The sequence below is a fragment of the Hylobates moloch genome, unplaced genomic scaffold (genome assembly GCF_009828535.3).
Source record: "Hylobates moloch isolate HMO894 unplaced genomic scaffold, HMol_V3 SCAFFOLD_5, whole genome shotgun sequence".
Classification (NCBI taxonomy): Eukaryota; Metazoa; Chordata; class Mammalia; order Primates; family Hylobatidae; genus Hylobates; species Hylobates moloch.
In genome coordinates this window covers 86,813,578-86,830,284 of record NW_026652280.1, presented here as the reverse complement: position 1 = coordinate 86,830,284, position 16,707 = coordinate 86,813,578, and the positions used below count along the sequence as shown (strand labels likewise).

At 50.6% G+C, this 16,707-nt stretch overlaps 1 protein-coding gene across 3 annotated transcripts in view; it reads left to right on the top strand.

Annotated features, from left to right (window-relative positions):
• Positions 1-5,386, top strand: part of LOC116469095 (aldehyde dehydrogenase family 3 member B2) — a 12,624-nt gene extending 7,238 nt beyond the window's left edge. The window contains exons 2-9 of one of the 3 annotated variants that reach the window (XM_058439787.1): positions 978-1,140; positions 1,904-2,024; positions 2,195-2,280; positions 2,406-2,487; positions 2,938-3,324; positions 4,049-4,215; positions 4,850-4,949; positions 5,202-5,386. In XM_058439787.1, the coding sequence (XP_058295770.1) occupies positions 978-1,140; positions 1,904-2,024; positions 2,195-2,280; positions 2,406-2,487; positions 2,938-3,324; positions 4,049-4,215; positions 4,850-4,949; positions 5,202-5,386 (1,291 nt within the window). Of the gene's footprint in view, positions 1-977; positions 1,141-1,596; positions 1,708-1,903; positions 2,025-2,194; positions 2,281-2,405; positions 2,488-2,937; positions 3,325-4,048; positions 4,216-4,849; positions 4,950-5,201 lie in introns of those variants that run through there. The other 2 variants (XM_058439786.1, XM_058439788.1) reach the window with 2 other exon arrangements.
• The last annotated feature ends 11,321 nt before the right edge of the window (positions 5,387-16,707 follow it).

Below are 16,707 nucleotides of genomic sequence, written 5' to 3'. Positions count from 1 at the left end.
CACACACACACACACACATAGACACACAAAGACACAAAGCTATACAAAGACAGACACAAAGACACACACAGACACATGGATACACAAAGACACAGGATTTGCTCACATTCTTGAGCCTCTGGGCTGGAATGCTCAGAATCCTGTTGCTAAGTGCCTGGCAATCCTCCTGAGTGTCCCCCTGGGCCCCTTCCCCCACCCCCAGGGTCCTGATCCTTCCTTCTCTCCAGACCCCACCGGGGTTCCCTTGGGCCCTCAGGCTAAAGCCCAGAGGGGTTCATGCCCTGGGGCAGTCTCAGCTCTGCCAACCTACCCCCACTTGCCACCTGTGCCCACCCATACCAGCCCCGGAGCTCTCTCCTCTGCTTCTGCTTCCTTCTACGACCAGCCGAGTGCCACCCTCTCCCCAGAGCAGGTGCCAAACCCTCCTCCGCGCTAGGGCATGCCTATGGCTTCAGTTTTCCCCATCTGCGACCTCAAAGCTCTGTGATCTCTTAGGCAAAGAATCCTCCGAGTCTCTCGTTTAGTCCCAGAAGGGAGGGAGGCCCAGGGGAGAGCCCTGTTCCATCTGAGTGGTCTGGGTGGAGGGGTGGCCAGGTGCCAACGTGGGTGGGTGTGTGTCTGCGCAAGGAAGGGAAATGCAGGGAAGAGCTGGGATGGTGGGCAGCAGGGTCACCCAAGGTGGGTGTGTTGGGCTTCCAGGGCGCCCAGGAGGGGGATCCCCTCCCTGGAGTGTGGGAAGTCAAGCCCAGGGCCCTCCCTCATGGGCACGCCTGGGAGGCAGGTGAGTTGGAGGGGGGTGCAGGCAGCCCCTGCCCCTTGGGGTCATTCGAGTGGGTCTGTGTGTGTATGAGGTGGGGTGTCTGTGAGCCCCCATGGGTGCAGGTGAGGCAAGGGTGTGCAGACCCTGGGGTGGCTGGAGGGTGCCCGTGAAGGAGAGGCAGCCCTGGCCACCCAGTTCACGCCGCCCCATCCGGCAGGATGGACCCCTTCGAGGACACGCTGCGGCGGCTGCGTGAGGCCTTCAACTCAGGGCGCACTCGGCTGGCCGAGTTCCGGGCTGCGCAGCTCCAGGGCCTGGGCCGCTTCCTTCAAGAAAACAAGCAGCTTCTGTGCGACGTGCTGGCCCAGGACCTACATAAGGTGGGCCGTGGAGGGTGGGCCCAGGCAGGGGCTGGAGCAGCATCCCTGTCCTCTTTCAGGAGGGTCCATGCCCCCTAGTGACTGGCTATGTCCCTAGTTTTATTCCTGTTTGTCTAACAGACCCCCTCCCTGGCATGTGGAGTGTGGCAGGCACCTGACCTTCACTCCTGAACATTCACAGCCACCCTGTGATGCAGGCTCCATGGCTGTCCCCATGTTGCAAATGAGGAAACTGAGGCACTCAGGGGTTAACATCGCTTGCCCAAGGCCACACAACCAGGAAGTCACAGATCAGAATTGCAGCCATGCACAGTTCCCAGGGGACTGCAGTGCCTCCCATAGGAGCTGTCTTTATATGTCCGGTGGTGGTGGTGCTTGCGTGTGCCCTCCTCAAATTCTAGACCCCTCCTGGCCCAGGTCTGGGCTTGACCACTCTGAATTCCACCTCCACCACAGTCAGCTTTCGAGGCAGACGTATCTGAGCTCATCCTTTGCCAGAACGAGGTCGACTACGCTCTCAAGAACCTGCAGGCCTGGATGAAGGACGAGCCGCGGTCCACGAACCTGGTGAGGCCTGCTGGCAGGCGGCGGGAGGGCAGGGCAGGGCACCGGGCAGCTCTGGCCCAGGCCCGCTTCTGCCCCTGAGGCCCCGGGCAAGTCACTGATTTTCTCGTCTCTCCTGGGATTCCATCGCACAGGGAGCTGAGGCCCCAAGTGTGCAGTGGGTGGGCTTTGGGGCCTCACCGTCTGCCCTGTGCCTCAGTTCACAAAGCTGGACTCGGTCTTCATCCGGAAGGAACCCTTTGGCCTGGTCCTCATCATCGCACCCTGGAACTACCCCGTGAACCTGTCCCTGGTGCCCCTGGTGGGCGCCCTCGCTGCAGGTGAGGAGGGGTTCCGAACCCCGTGCTCTCCCCGCCCAGTAGCCCCTCCCAAAGAGGCCCCTGGAATCCTGATATGAGGCACCCTGGGCCTCACATGCCCTCTGAGCCCAGCCCCTGGTTGGGCATGGGGACCCGCGCTCCCCCAATGACATCCCCATCTGCCCCTGCAGGGAATTGCGTGGTGCTGAAGCCATCAGAAATCAGCCAGGGCACAGAGAAGGTCCTGGCTGAGGTGCTGCCCCAGTACCTGGATCAGGTGAGGGTGGCCCTGCTCCAGTAGTGCCCGATGTCCCCATACCTCACCCCTGTGGGCTGAGGAGGCCCAGCTGGCCCCTGAGCCCGCCCCCGAGCCGCCCCTGAGCCGCTCATCCCGCCTTGCAGAGCTGCTTTGCCGTGGTGCTAGGCGGACCCCAGGAGACAGGGCAGCTGCTGGAGCACAAGTTCGACTACATCTTCTTCACGGGTGAGGGGGCCAGGCCAGGGTCCCAGAGTAGGCGGAGGGGATCAGCAGGAGAGAGGGTGGGAGGGTTGTGGAGGGAGGAGGCTGGGGCCAGCAGTGGGGGCACATGGGGAGCTGGAGCTGGCACAGAGTCCCTCTGCCTGCACAGGTCAGGCCCTGGGCACATTGGAGCAATTGGATCCAGGGGTGGCCAGTCTGGAGGCAGGTCCCACTGGGTGAGCCAGACCGGCCAGGAGAAGGGTGAGGCAGGCCAGGACTTTCTATGAAGGAAATGGGCAAGAGTCAGGTGCCTGGAGCTTGTGGTCAAGGCCAGCTGAGGATGGGGTCTCCTCACCGTGTCCCTAGGAAGCCCGCTGACTCCACCACCTCTCCCAGGAGGAGCAGGCTCTGGGCTGGGCCATCCTGCCTGGTCCCAGTCACTGACTGGCCACTCTGGCTTCCTTCCACGCCCAGGGAGCCCTCGTGTGGGCAAGATTGTCATGACCGCTGCCGCCAAGCACCTGACACCTGTCACCCTGGAGCTGGGGGGCAAGAACCCTTGCTACGTGGATGACAACTGTGACCCCCAGACCGTGGCCAACCGCGTGGCCTGGTTCCGCTACTTCAACGCCGGCCAGACCTGCGTGGCCCCCGACTACGTCCTGTGCAGCCCCGAGATGCAGGAGAGGCTGCTGTCCGCCCTGCAGAGCACCATCACCCGTTTCTATGGCGACGACCCCCAGAGCTCCCCAAACCTGGGCCGCATCATCAACCAGAAACAGTTCCAGCGGCTGCGGGCGTTGCTGGGCTGTGGCCGGGTGGCCATTGGGGGCCAGAGTGACGAGAGCGATCGCTACATCGGTGAGTCCTGCTGCCCCTACCACAGCCCACCTGGGCCAAGACCCCTCCTCACTGGAGGGCCCACAGCTGGGCCACCAGTCTGGACTCGCACCTGAAACCCGGCCCCACTGCCAGAGCCCGGCCTTGAGCCACGGCTCCGGTGCCATGATGCCGTCTCTGTGCTTCTGAGCCTGTGGCCCCACGAGGCCAAACTCTGGTCCCTCAGCCTTGGATTCGCTGAGCTCAGATCCCAGGGCTCCAGGGCCCAGGGTGCTAAGATGAACTCCCATCCCACCACCGGCTGTCCTGAAAGGCCGTAACCTCCGATTCTCCGAGCCCATGATCCTCAGGTTCTAAAGTCCGACGGCCCCATCCTGAGCCCCCAGTCTCCTGGGCCGTACGGCTCAGCAGCTCACGGGACACTGCAGCTGCAACATTCCGGGACGCTGTTGCCTCACGAACTCCAAGGTTCTAAGATCCCATCACCCCTGACTGTGAGACCAAGGTCGGAGGATTCTCTGAGCCCCACAGGCCCTGAGTAGGCTGGGGAAGCCCTAGGGTCCCTTCTGGGGGGCTGTGGGGAGACTTTCTTCCCTAAACACTCCAAAGCCTGAAGCCCTGGGAAGTCAGACCTTGGGATCCTGGCCTGGAGCCCTGGCCCGTGGCCCTGTCCCCACCTCTACCCCCACCCCTGGGGGAGGTCCTGACTCTGGCCCCGGGGCTGAGCCGTCTCTGGTGCCCGCAGCCCCCACGGTGCTGGTGGATGTGCAGGAGACGGAGCCTGTGATGCAGGAGGAGATCTTCGGGCCCATCCTGCCCATCGTGAACGTGCAGAGCGTGGACGAGGCCATCGCGTTCATCAACCGGCGGGAGAAGCCCCTGGCCCTGTACGCCTTCTCCAACAGCAGCCAGGTGGGGGTGCAGCCGGGTTGGGGGCAATGGAGGGGCTGAAAGGGGCACAGACTGGCACATTTCCTTTTACAGCCCTTCCCAGCAGGGCTTTAGAGCAGCAGATGTCTCAAGGGTGTCTATATCTAGGCCACCTGGTACCACTGCATCCAGCGCAAGGATGCCCGGCAGAGAGGACAGGGTCAAAACCCACCAGACACGTAGCGGGCCCGTCCTCTGCCCTGGCCAGAGCAGCCTGCACTTGGACTGTGCAAAGGTTCTGCATGGGCAAGCAGAGGCCCCGAATGGAGGTCAGGGACAGAGCAGAGCAGGGGCCTGATAGAGCCCAGTGGGTCGCAGTAGGGCCTGCATACTACACTGCAGCATCCTAACCTCACCGTTACGACTCCAGGCTGCCGTCTCCCCGCGGTCCCACAGGGCTTCCTGGTCTTTGCGCCACGGTGGTAATCACCCCCATGGCACCCCGACCATCACTGAGAGGGTGCTGTGTCCAGAAGATGCTTAGAGCGGAGATTACTGCCCGTTAGAGGGTGGAGGGGCAGATGAGGATGAGGCTCACCTCCGCTGTGGAATGTGCGGGGCTCAAGACCTCTTCCCATGACTGGAGCCCAACACCCACCTTCCCACTCCCTGGCAGGTTGTGAACCAGATGCTGGAGCGGACCAGCAGCGGCAGCTTTGGAGGCAACGAGGGCTTCACCTACACGACTCTGCTGTCCGTGCCGTTCGGGGGAGTCGGTGGGTCCCTGCCCATTTCCACCCCTAGGGAAGTTGGCTTTGGTACCCCAGACCTAGGAAGTCCCTTCACTCACTGTTCCGGGCCCTGGGCCTCTCAAGGCCTCAGTTTCCCTATCTGTAAAATGGCTCTGTGAGTGGCCTGGCTCTCTCTGAGCTCCCTGCCAGCTGTGTGCCCCTGGCCGGGGCAGTGGGCTACTGCTGGGGCTGCATGGGCTGCCTGGCCTCAGGCCCTTGCTCTCTGTGCCCACACAGGCCACAGTGGGATGGGCCAGTACCATGGCAAGTTCACCTTCGACACCTTCTCCCACCACCGCACCTGCCTGCTCGCCCCCTCCGGCCTGGAGAAGTTAAAGGAGATCCGCTACCCGCCCTATACCGACTGGAACCAACAGCTGTTAAGCTGGGGCATGGGCTCCCAGAGCTGCACCCTCCTGTGAGCGTCCTACCCGCCTCCGACGTGTCACACAGAGAAACCTGAGTCTAGCCATGAGGGGCTTATGCTCCCAACTCACATTGTTCCTCCAGACCGCAGGCTCCCCCAGCCTCAGGTTGCTGGAGCTGTCACATGACTGCATCCTGCCTGCCAGGGTTGCAAAGCAAGGTCTTGCTTTTATCTGGGGGACGCTGTTCGAGAGAGGCCAAGAGACCGCAGAACGTGCCAAGTGTCCTCACTCACCCCACCCTCCCCAATTCCAGCCCTTTGCCCTCTCGGTCAGGGTTGGCCAGGCCCAGTCCCAGGGGCAGCGTCACCCTGGAAAACACAGTGCCCTGCCTTCTTATGGGCATCAGCCCTGAACGGTTGAGAGCGTGGAGCCCTCCAGGCCTTTGCTCTCTCCTCTAGGCACACACGCACTTCCACCTCTGCCCCATCCCAATTGCACCAGCACTGCCTCCCCCAGGGATCCTCTCACATCCCACACTGGTCTCTGCACCACCGCTGTGGTTCACACCGCACCCTGCACTCACCCACAGCAGCTCCATCCACTGGGAAAACTGGGGTTTGCATCACTCCACTGCACAGCGTTACTGGGACCTGTGGGCAAGTCCCTTGACTTCTCTGAGCCTCAGTTTCCTTAGTGAAAGTTGCTGGAACCAAAATGGAGTCACTTATGCCAAACTCTAATAAAATGGAGTCAGTGGGCCACAAAGAAGCCCTCACACACACATGCCCGTAACAGGATTTATCACAAGACACTCCTGCATGTAGACCAGACACAGGGCGTATCGAAAGCACGTCCTCAAGACTGTAGTATTCCAGATGAGCTGCAGATGCTTACCTACCATGGCCGTCTCCACCAGAAAACCATTGCCAACTCCTGTGATCAGCTTGTGACCTACAAACCTTGTTTAAAAGCAGCTTACATGGACTTCTGTCCTTTAAAAGCTTCCCCTTGGCTATGGCCCTCTGTGTATGCCTGGGATCCTTCCTAGCACTCATAGCCCAGATAGGAATCCTCTGGTCTTCCCAAATAAATTCATCTGTTCTGGAGAGCCTGTCTCTCTGAGGTTGACACTTATCTTGTAGAATGGGGTTCCCACCCATCTTTGATCATAAAGGAAATTTCAGATTTAGAACTATGTTGCCCAGGCTGCTCTTGAACTCCTGGGCTCAAGCAGTCTACCTCAGCCTCCCAGAATGCTGGGATTACAGGTGTGAGCCACCATTCCCAGCCCACATTTCTTAAAAATGGTATTTCAGTCCAAACCTTGGTAATACAATAGATGTTTCTAATTGTGTCCTGCTTACAGGGACCAGGGTTTTTCGTTTTTGTTTTTTGTTTTTTGAGGTGGCATCTCACTCTGTAGCCCAGGCTGAAGTACAGAGGTGCAATCTCGGCTCACTGCAACCTCTGCCTCCCGGGTTCAAGTGATTCTCCTGCCTCAGCCTCCCTAGTAGCTGGGATTACAGGTGCCCACCACCATGCCCAGCTAATTTGTTGTATTTTCAGTAGAGATGAGGTTTCACCATGTTGGCCAGGCTGGTCTTGAAATTCTGACCTCAGGTGATCCTCCCGCCTTGGCCTCTGAAAGTGCTGGGATTATAGGCGTGAGCCATTGCGCCCAGCCCTGAGAGCAGGGTTTTTGTATGTTTGTTTTTGTTTGTTTGTTTTACTATATATAAATAAGAATATTCATGAATAGTTTCTGAATTTTGTAGGAATCAAGTACGGAGAAAAAGTGAATAACTTCCACCTTTGTTCACAAAGGACACTTGATCAAATTATTGCAAATGTCGATCAAAAGAGTCAAACTCTACAATATTTAAGAGATTTATTCTGAGCCAAAGATGAATGACCATGGCCCGTGACACAGCCCTTAGGAGATCCTGAGAACGTGTACCCAAGACTGTCAGGTCACAGCTTGGATTTATACATTTTAGGAAGACGTGAGGCATCAATCAATATGAGCAAGATATACATTGGTTTGGTCCAGAAAGATGGGACAACTCAAAGCAGGGGCTTCCAGGCTATGGGTAAATTTAACATTTTTCTGGTTGACAATTGGTTGAGTTTATCTGAAGACCTGGGATCAACAGAAAGGAAATGTTCAGGTTAAGATAAAGGATTGTGGAGACAAAGTTATATTGTGCAGAGGAAATTCTCAGATAGCAGGCTTCAGAGACTAGGTTGTAAAATGTTTCTTTTTTTTTTCTGAGATGGGACCTTGCTGTGTTGCCCAGGCTGGAGTGCAGTGGAGTGATCTCGGCTCACTGCAACCTCTGCTTCCTGCATTCAAGTGATTCTCCTGCCTCAGCCTCCTGAGCAGCTGGGATTACAGGCCCCCGCCACCACACCTGGCAAATTTTTGTATTTTTGTAGAGACAGGGTTTCATCACGTTGGCCAGTCTGGTCTTGAACTCCTGACCTCAAGTGATCCACATGCCTCAGCCACCCAAAGAGCTGGGATTACAGGTGTGAGCCACCACACCAGCCTAAAATGTTTCTTATCTAACATAAAGGGGTGCCTGGCTCTTAGATGATTATCTCCTGGATCTGGAAAGAAGTTAGAAAAAAGGGAAAATGGGATTCTCTACAGAATGTAGATTTTTTCCACAGAAGACAACTTTGCAGGACAGTTTCACGATATGGCAAGGAAATATATTTGGGGTTAAAGTATTTTGATTTCTTCTCTTATTTGTTATGTGAGGTTACGCCAGAGTTAGGTCAGAAAGCAGACCACGCTATAGGGTTAAAATTAAAGCCTCTCTGATGAGACTTTATGGTTTGTAGGGTGTGACTCCCCAGGCCCCTTAGGGAGGAATTTGAGCAAAATAAGAACAAAAAAATCAGAGTTTAGTCCTCCAAAACTATAGGCAGGTTATGACAGAAAATTTCCTTGAATCTGCCAAACAAAGTGAGGTGATAGTCTCACATTTAAGTCATAAAAACATTATTCATATCAATTACTTAATTTCATGTAATTATTTTTGTTTTGCTCAATCTTTTTATTTTTTTTAAGACAGAGTCTCGCTCCATCACCCAGGCTGGAGGGCAATGGTGCAATCTTGGGTCACTGCAACCTCCACCTCCCAGGTTCAAGCGATTCTCCTGCCTCAGCCTCCTGAGTAGCTGGGATTACAGGTGCTCGCCACCACACCAGGCTAATTTTTTTGTATTTTTAGTAGAGGCGGGGTTTCACCTTGTTGGCCAGACTGGTCTCAAACTCCTGGCCTCAAGTGATCCGTCCACCTTGGCCTCCGCAAGTGCTGAGATTACAGGTGTGGGTGGCAAGCCACCCAGGTGCCAAGGCAAGAGACCGAGGGCACAAGCTGTTCCAGTATAATAAAGAAAAGATATAGAATAAGAATAGTTATACTAGAAATAGATTATAGATATGATTGTATAATGAATATCATTAATCATTAGTTTGTAGCATCACTCTTTATTCCAATATTATAATAATCTTTGTTCTATAATTATAACCTAGGAAAAACCAGGCCATACAGAGATAGGAGCTGAAGGGGCACGGTGAGAAGTGACCAGAAGATGAGTGTGAGCCCTCTGTTATGCCTGGACAGGGCCACCAGAGGGCTCCCTGGTCTAGCAGTAACACCAGCACCTGGGAAGGGACCCATAACCTAGCGGACCTTGGTCTAGGGGTAGCATCAGTGCCTGGGGAAGGCACCCGTTACTTAGCAGACTGGGAAAGGGAGTCTCCCTTTTCCTGGGGGAGTTAGAGAAGACTCTGCTCCACCACCTCTTGTGGAAGGCCTGACATCAGTCAGGCCCGCCCACAGCCATCCGGTGGCCTGTCTTCCTGTGATGCTGTGCTTCAGCGGTCACGCTCCTGTTTCACGTTCATGTTATGCTCTGTACACCTGGCTCTGCCTTCTAGATAGTAGTAGCAGAATTAGTGAAAGTATTAAAGTCTCTGATCTTTCTGAGAAGAGCATAGAAGAAATAATGATGTAAGCTGTCCTCTGTCTCTCCGCCTCGGCTACCTAAAAGGAAAGGCCCGCTGTCTGGTGGACACGTGACTTGCGTGACTTTATCAATCATTGGAGACGACTCACACTCCTTACCCTGCCCCTTTTGCCTTGTATCCAATAAATAACAGTGCGGTCAGACATTCGGGGCCACTACCGGTCTCTGCACCTTGGTGATAGTGGTCCCCTGGGCCCAGCTGTGTTTTCTTCTATCTCTTTGTCTTGTGTCTTTATTTCTACCATCTCTCATCTCCACACACGAAGAGAAAAAACCCACAGATCCTGTAGGGCTAGACCCTACAACAAGCGTGAGCCACTGCACCTGGCCAGTTTTGCTTGTTTTACTCAATCTTAATTAGCAATTTTGGACCATAGCCAATTGTGAATGCTTCCAGAGCAGAATTTAAAACAACTGTGGGTGGCAGGGTGTGGTGGCTCACGCCTGTAATCCTAGCATTTTGGGAAGCCAAGATGGGAGAATCACTTGAGCTCAGGAGTTTGAGACGAGCCTGGGCAACATGATGAGACCTTGTCCCTATAAAAAAATAAAGACAATTAGCTGGGCACAGTGGAGCACCCCTGTAGTCCCAGCTTCTCAGGAGGCTGAGGTGGGAGGATCACTTGAGCCTGAGAGGTGGAGGCTGAAGTCAGCTGTGATCACGCCACTGTACTCCAGCCTGGGCAATAGAGTGAGACCCTGACTCAAAAATAAAAATTAACTGTGGGTGACAAAAGCCCAGAGCAGCCAGTCAGAGATCTGATGACAATTTACAATTGACAGGAAATTTCAGCATTTCTTTTTTTTCTTTTTTCTTTTTGAGATGGAGACTCACTCTGTCACCCAGGCTGGAGTGCAGTGGCGCGATCTTGGCTCACTGCAAGCTCCGCCTCCCAGGTTCACACCATTCTCCTGTCTCAGCCTCCCGAGTAGCTGGGACTACAGGTGCCGGCCACCATGCCCGGCTAATTTTTTGTATTTTTAGTAAAGATGGGGTTTCACCGTGTTAGCCAGGATGGTCTCAATCTCCTGACCTCATGATCCACCCGCCTCGGCCTCCCAAAGTGCTGGGATTACAGACATGAGCCACCGCGCCCGGCCAGAAATTTCAGCATTTCTGTGGCATAAAACCATGTGACACAATCACCATAGTCATGACACATATCTTGGCATATCAGAGTTTTAGGAATTTCAAACCATTTCCCATGTGTTAGTGACACACTTACACAAACATTACTTAAAGGAAGTTAAACACCATTTCTATTTGACAATGCTTCCCATATTATTTACCGAGTAAGCCTGATCATTTAATATCTCCAAAAGATGAGAGACACAACCTTTGAGGCTTGCTCCAGGAGGCCCTTCTGGAAGAATCTCAAAGTTGATTTTAGGCCAGATGGCTTAATTTAGGATTTGGATCCTGGGGAATTCTGCCAAAGATGTCAAGAAGTTCAAATGGCTTCCTTCAACAGAATCAGAGATCACTGCCAAATAATAGTTACTCATTTAACCACAGTGACAATCAAAAGACTTCAAAAGCAACACAGAAAGTTACACGCATGGAAAAACCTTAACACTTTAAAGCTCAGTCTCCCTAAGCAATCTGTGTTTCCTAGGCCGGTGAGCAGGGGAATACATTAGTAATACTATGGGAAGTTCTGGTTACATGAAACAATTCAGACATATTAAGAAAATCCAAGAACACAGAATCAGTTTGTACTGGCATAAAACTGCTTTTCTAGACCTTTGAGATAAACTTGAAACCAAATAAATTAGACTGATCTTAAGAAGGAATATGACAGAAACAAACTAATTTGTAATTCAGAGAATGGCTATTAACGAAGCAGGTTTTAGAAATAAATATCAAAACCTCTTGGAACTTTACTAAGAGTAAATTAATGTCTTAAGAAACTGCTCTTTTTTGTTTGTTTGTTTTTAAGATGGAGTCTCGCTCTGTCACCCAAGCTGAAATGCAGTGGTGCGATCTCGGCTCACTGCAAGCTCCGCCCGGGTTCATGCCATTCTCCTGCCTCAGCCTGCCGAGTAGCTGGAATTACAGGCGTCCACCCCCATGCTCGGGTAATTTTTTGTATTTTTAGTACAGATGGGGTTTCACCGTGTTAGCCAAGATGGTCTCGATCTCCTGACCTCATGATCCACCTGCCTCGGCCTCCCAAAGTGCTGGGATTACAGGCATGAGCCACTGCGCTCAGCCAAAACCGCTGTTGTTTTAACAAAGGGGACCAAAATTGTAAGTTATGTGTCATGTGTTTTAACATCCAAATTCATTCTCTAGAAAAACTGTTACAGGCCAGTCATGGTGGCTCATGCTTGTAATCCCAGCACGTTGGGAGGCCAGGATCACCTGAGGTCAGGAGTTCAAGACCAGCCTGGCCAACATGGTGAAACCCCATCTCTACTAAATATACGAAAATTAGCCAGGCATGGTGGTTCACACCTGTAATCCCAGCTACTCAGGAGGCTGAAGCAGGAGACTCACTTGAACCCAGGAGATGGAATTTGCAGTGTGGCAAGATCGAACCACTGCACTCCAGCCTCAGCAAATGAGTGAGACAGCGTGTTTAATTAAAGCCAATTTAATCACACCCCCCCACTTTTCCATCATAAGTTCCCATTCACAAGCCTTATCATGACTTACTCAGACACCTGTGGCATGCTTGGACTTGCCCTGTACTTCCTCTTTCTTAAATGTCTAGTCATTTTAGTCTAAGACAGAGATTGACCACACAAGGTTCTTTCCTATGCAAAATTACTCTCATTGCTTCACATCTGTAATTTTCTTTACATCTCTGTCTCATCTACTTACTGGTTCCTTTTAATCTTTTTTCTATTTCTTTCCTAAATCCATAGTTTAAAACTCCCTTTAAATAACTGCCAAATTAGACAAATTACTTTTTTTCTCAATAAAGAATATATTTTATACCTTTCTTATTGTTTTCTTATTAAGTGCTCCTTACTTTTGGCACACTTCCTATATAGAATTGTATATTAGGATTTTTAAAAACCCTTAGTACTCTTAAATTTTTGTTTTTAATTATCTTTTTTCTTTTTTTGAAACAAGGTCTTGCTCCATCACTCAGGCTGGAGTGCAGTGGCATTGATTTTGGCTTACTGCAGTCTTGACCTCCCTGGCTCAAGTGAATCCCCCACCTCAGCCTCCTGAGTAACTGGGACTACAGTAGGCATGTGCCACCACCCCTGGCTAATTTTTTTTTTTTCTGGTAAAGACAGAGTATCACCATGTTGCCCAGGCTGGTCTGGACCTCCTGATCTCAAACGATCCTCCTGCTTCAGCTTCCGAAAGTGCTGGAATTACAGGCATGAGCCACAGTGCCCATCCAGTTCCCTTAAATTTTGTTGAATACATAGGAAGCACAAAATCTTGAACTGCATATCACATATTGGTATTTTATGGGGAAGAGCCATTTTGAAATTGTTAGAGAAACATGTTTTCCTATGGCATAATTTTTATACATATTTATAGTCCCAAACATATTTAGTCTTTATATTAAATTTAAGAGACCAAGGGCAAACATATTTATGGTCAGCAATTTGTTCCAGTTTTTGTCTTATTTGGAAATAACTCACATAGTTAATGAGTATCCATCACTTAATAGAGGATTTCAAATTACATTAAAAAGTAGATAGATACTTATCCCATTTACCTTTACATACTTTATTTATTTTTAGCAGTTTACCAGTATTACTTATGAGAACTGATAAATTAGACAAAGCTAGTCATCATTTCAAATTATTTATCTGTTAATTACCTTTATATAGCTGCATGTCAGGCAACTATCATAAAAGTAAGAACCTTTAAGGCTGGGTGCGGTGGCTCATGCCTGTAATCCCAGCACTTTAGGAGGCTGAGGCAGGCAGATCACGAGGTCAGGAGATCAAGACCATCCTGGCTAACATGGTGAAACCCCACCTCTACTAAAAAAAAAAATTTAAAAATTAGGTGGGCGTGGTGGCAGGCACCTGTAGTCCCAGCTACTAGGGAGGCTGAGGCAGGAGAATGGTGTGAACCCAGGAGGCGGAGCTTGCAGTCAGCTGAGATCACGCCACTGCACTCCAGCCTGGGTGACAGAGCGAGACTCCGTCTCAAAAAAAAAAAAAAGTAAGAACCTGTAAGTTACATTTCAGAAGGCACACCATTCTCATCAAACCAACAATTTTAGACTAGTTCCATCCACCAAAAGATTACCATCATGTGAACTTGAAAAGCACTTGGTCTTATTTGCTTAGTTTATGAGTACTCATTTCTTTATAAGCCAATTTGGTACCACAGACAAATATAACCGGACCTGTACATACTACCAGATACAAATAACGATCTTGTAGTTTTAACTTTTAAAAGTTTAGCCATGGGTCAGGTAAAATTCACTACTTAAAAGACAGATTCCAACTCTGTCTCCGTCCAACTAACAATTTTAGCTAAAATTTATCTGTCCCATACTGCAGAAGCCCTTTCCTAAATTTTAGGAAGAACATGGTAGAAAGGAGACAGGCAAAAATTTGGCTCTAGTGTCAGTTAGAAAACCCATGAGTCTCTCCCACAGCAATTGTTACCTGATCTAGGGGTTCCTAGATCATAGAAGAGTCCCCGAGTCCCATCACTTCTGGTCACTATTAGCAAACTGCAGCATCTGGTGGGCTGATTGATGGGGAAGTTTCTTTCCCTACCCACTGGGGACAGTTAGGACTCTCTAGTACCCAATGGCCCTCTTGTTTACAATATGCACACTGTTGTGGTCTCAAGGGCGGGAGGCCCTTTGGCCGGGCAGTGGGGTCCCTAGGGATCTTACTTACGGCTGATCATCTCCAGTGAAATGTTTTGTTTTTTTTGTTTTTTGTTTTTTTCAAGAAAGAGTTTTGCTCTTGTTGCACAGGCTAGAGTGCAATGGCGCTATATCAGCTCACAACCTCCACTTCCTGGGTTGAAGCAATTCTCCTGCCTCAGCCTCCTGAGTAGCTGGGATTACAAGCGCCCACCACCACGCCTGGCTAATTTTTTTGTATTTTTGGTAGAGACAGGGTTAGCCATGTTGGCCATGCTGGTCTTGAACTCCTGACCTCAGGTGATCCGCCTGCCTCAGCCTCCCAAAGTGCTGAGATTACAGACATGAGCCACCACGCCCAGCCGCAGTGAACTGTTTCTTGTGTACTGGCTGGTTGTAGCCAAGAGACTCGGTAGCTTCTTGTCTTGTGTGGCCTTGTTGGTTTTATTTGCCCTTCCTGGACCTGGCCACAGTTGCTCAATACCTTAAGGGCAATCTCAACCAATTGAGATGTCAGCATCCCCAGTGTCCCTTCTGCTTTTTGTAGTTTATCCGCATGGCTTGTGCCACTGGAGTCCTGCTACAATTACTGTTTTCCCAGATTGCCCACCCAGCAGCTTAGAGGCAGGATTGGTGGTGACACAGATCCCACAACTCTTGGCCCACGCTCAACTAGTTTAAAAAAAAATTGGTGGGGAGGGGCGGGCATGGTGGCTCATGCCTATAATCACCACACTTTGGGAGGCAGAGGTGGGTGGACCATTTGAGCTTAGGAGTTCGAGACCAACCTAGGTAAGATGGTGAAACCCTGTCTCTATAATATTAGGTTGGTTCAAAAGTAACCGCTGTTTTTGCCATTGAAAGTAATGGCAAAAACTGCAATTACTTTTGTACCAATCTAATTTTTTAAAAATTAATTAATTAAAAAAAATTGGAAGGCATATATTTCACTCGGCAAGGCAGGAAATCTTGTGACTGCTCTACACTGTGGCTCTGCCGACCGCCCGGCACTGCTCCAACAGATGCAAACTGCCCGAGATTTTGATGAATTCACTGAAGGCAATAAGGACATTGCGTTTAAAAACACAGCAGAAAGGTTGGGTGTGGTGGGTCACACCCGTAATCTCAGCACTTTAGGAGGCTGAAGGGGGTGGATCACTTGAGCTCAGGAGTTTGAGACCAGACTGGACAACATAGCAAGACCCCATCTAAAAAAAAAAACCATTAGCTGGGCACGTGCCTGTAGTTTCAGCTACTCGGGAGGCTGAGATGGGAGGACTGCTTGAACCTGGAAGTTGGAGGTTGCAGTGAGCCACAGTCGGGCCATTGCACTACAGCCTGGGTGACAGAGCCAGACCTTGTCTCAAAATAAAAAAAACCCACTGCAGAAGACCTTCAGAATTGCTTGCCTCTAGAAACCATAATTTCCTCAGAACATCTAACCCTTCAAAAACTACAGCAGCAGCCAGAACCCACCATTCACACTGACGCATTCCTTTGTGATGAAGACTTCATTGATTCATTATATGACAAAGGGAAAATGAGTAGAAACTACTGGGTGGTTCACACCAAACAGAACCTATAGACTGATTGCTCGTTCCTTCTCCCTCATGGAATTGAAGTTCATTTATCTTCATGCACTCCCTGATCAATCGGGAGACCTTGTGGCTGACGTCAGCTCCAGGCTCAGCACAGTCTTTATGGGGTAATCTTATAGTTTAGCAGTGCAACTCCATGGAGTAGAACTGAATGGAGACTTTTGCCAGTTGCAAGAAATGGTCATTAAAAAATACCAGTTTACTCACAGAATAAAGGTGCTTCATGCAGACGTCTGTCCCCAGAGTTCTTCTGCAAAATACTGATGCTGTTTTCATGAATAATGTCTTCAAATATTCTCTTAATGAGGCAGAACAGGCCAGAGCTGGGAATACATTTGTCATAACGTAAGGAATCAGATCATCATTAGTGACAGTGCCAAGTCTTGAAGATTCTCTCCTGGGTCTTCAGACAAATACACATGTATCTCCTTGGGTTGAAGAAGTACTGTGGGACTATGATGTATACCCACAAAAGGATATTGACAAAGAAGCTCTTTATTTATTTATTTATTTATTTATTTATTTATTTATTTATTTATTTATTTTCTTTTGAGACAAGGTCTCACTCACTCTGTTGTCTAGCCTGGAATGCAGTGGTACAATAACAGCTCACTGTATGCACGGTACAATTACCTCCAATTCCCTGTGCTCAAGTGATCCTCCTGCCTCAGCCTCCTGAGTAGCTGGGGCCACAGCTGTGTGTGCCACCACCTGGCTAATCTTTTTTTTTTTTTTTTTTTTGAGACAGAGTTTCGCTCTTGTCGCCCAGGCTGTAGTGCAATGGTGTGATCTCGGCTCACTGCAACCTCTGCCTCATGCCTTAGCCTCCCGAGTAGCTGGGATTACAGGCACCCACCACCATGCCTGGCTAAATTTTGTATTTTTAGTAGAGACAGGGTTTCGCCATGTTGGCCAGGCTGGTCTTAAACTTCTG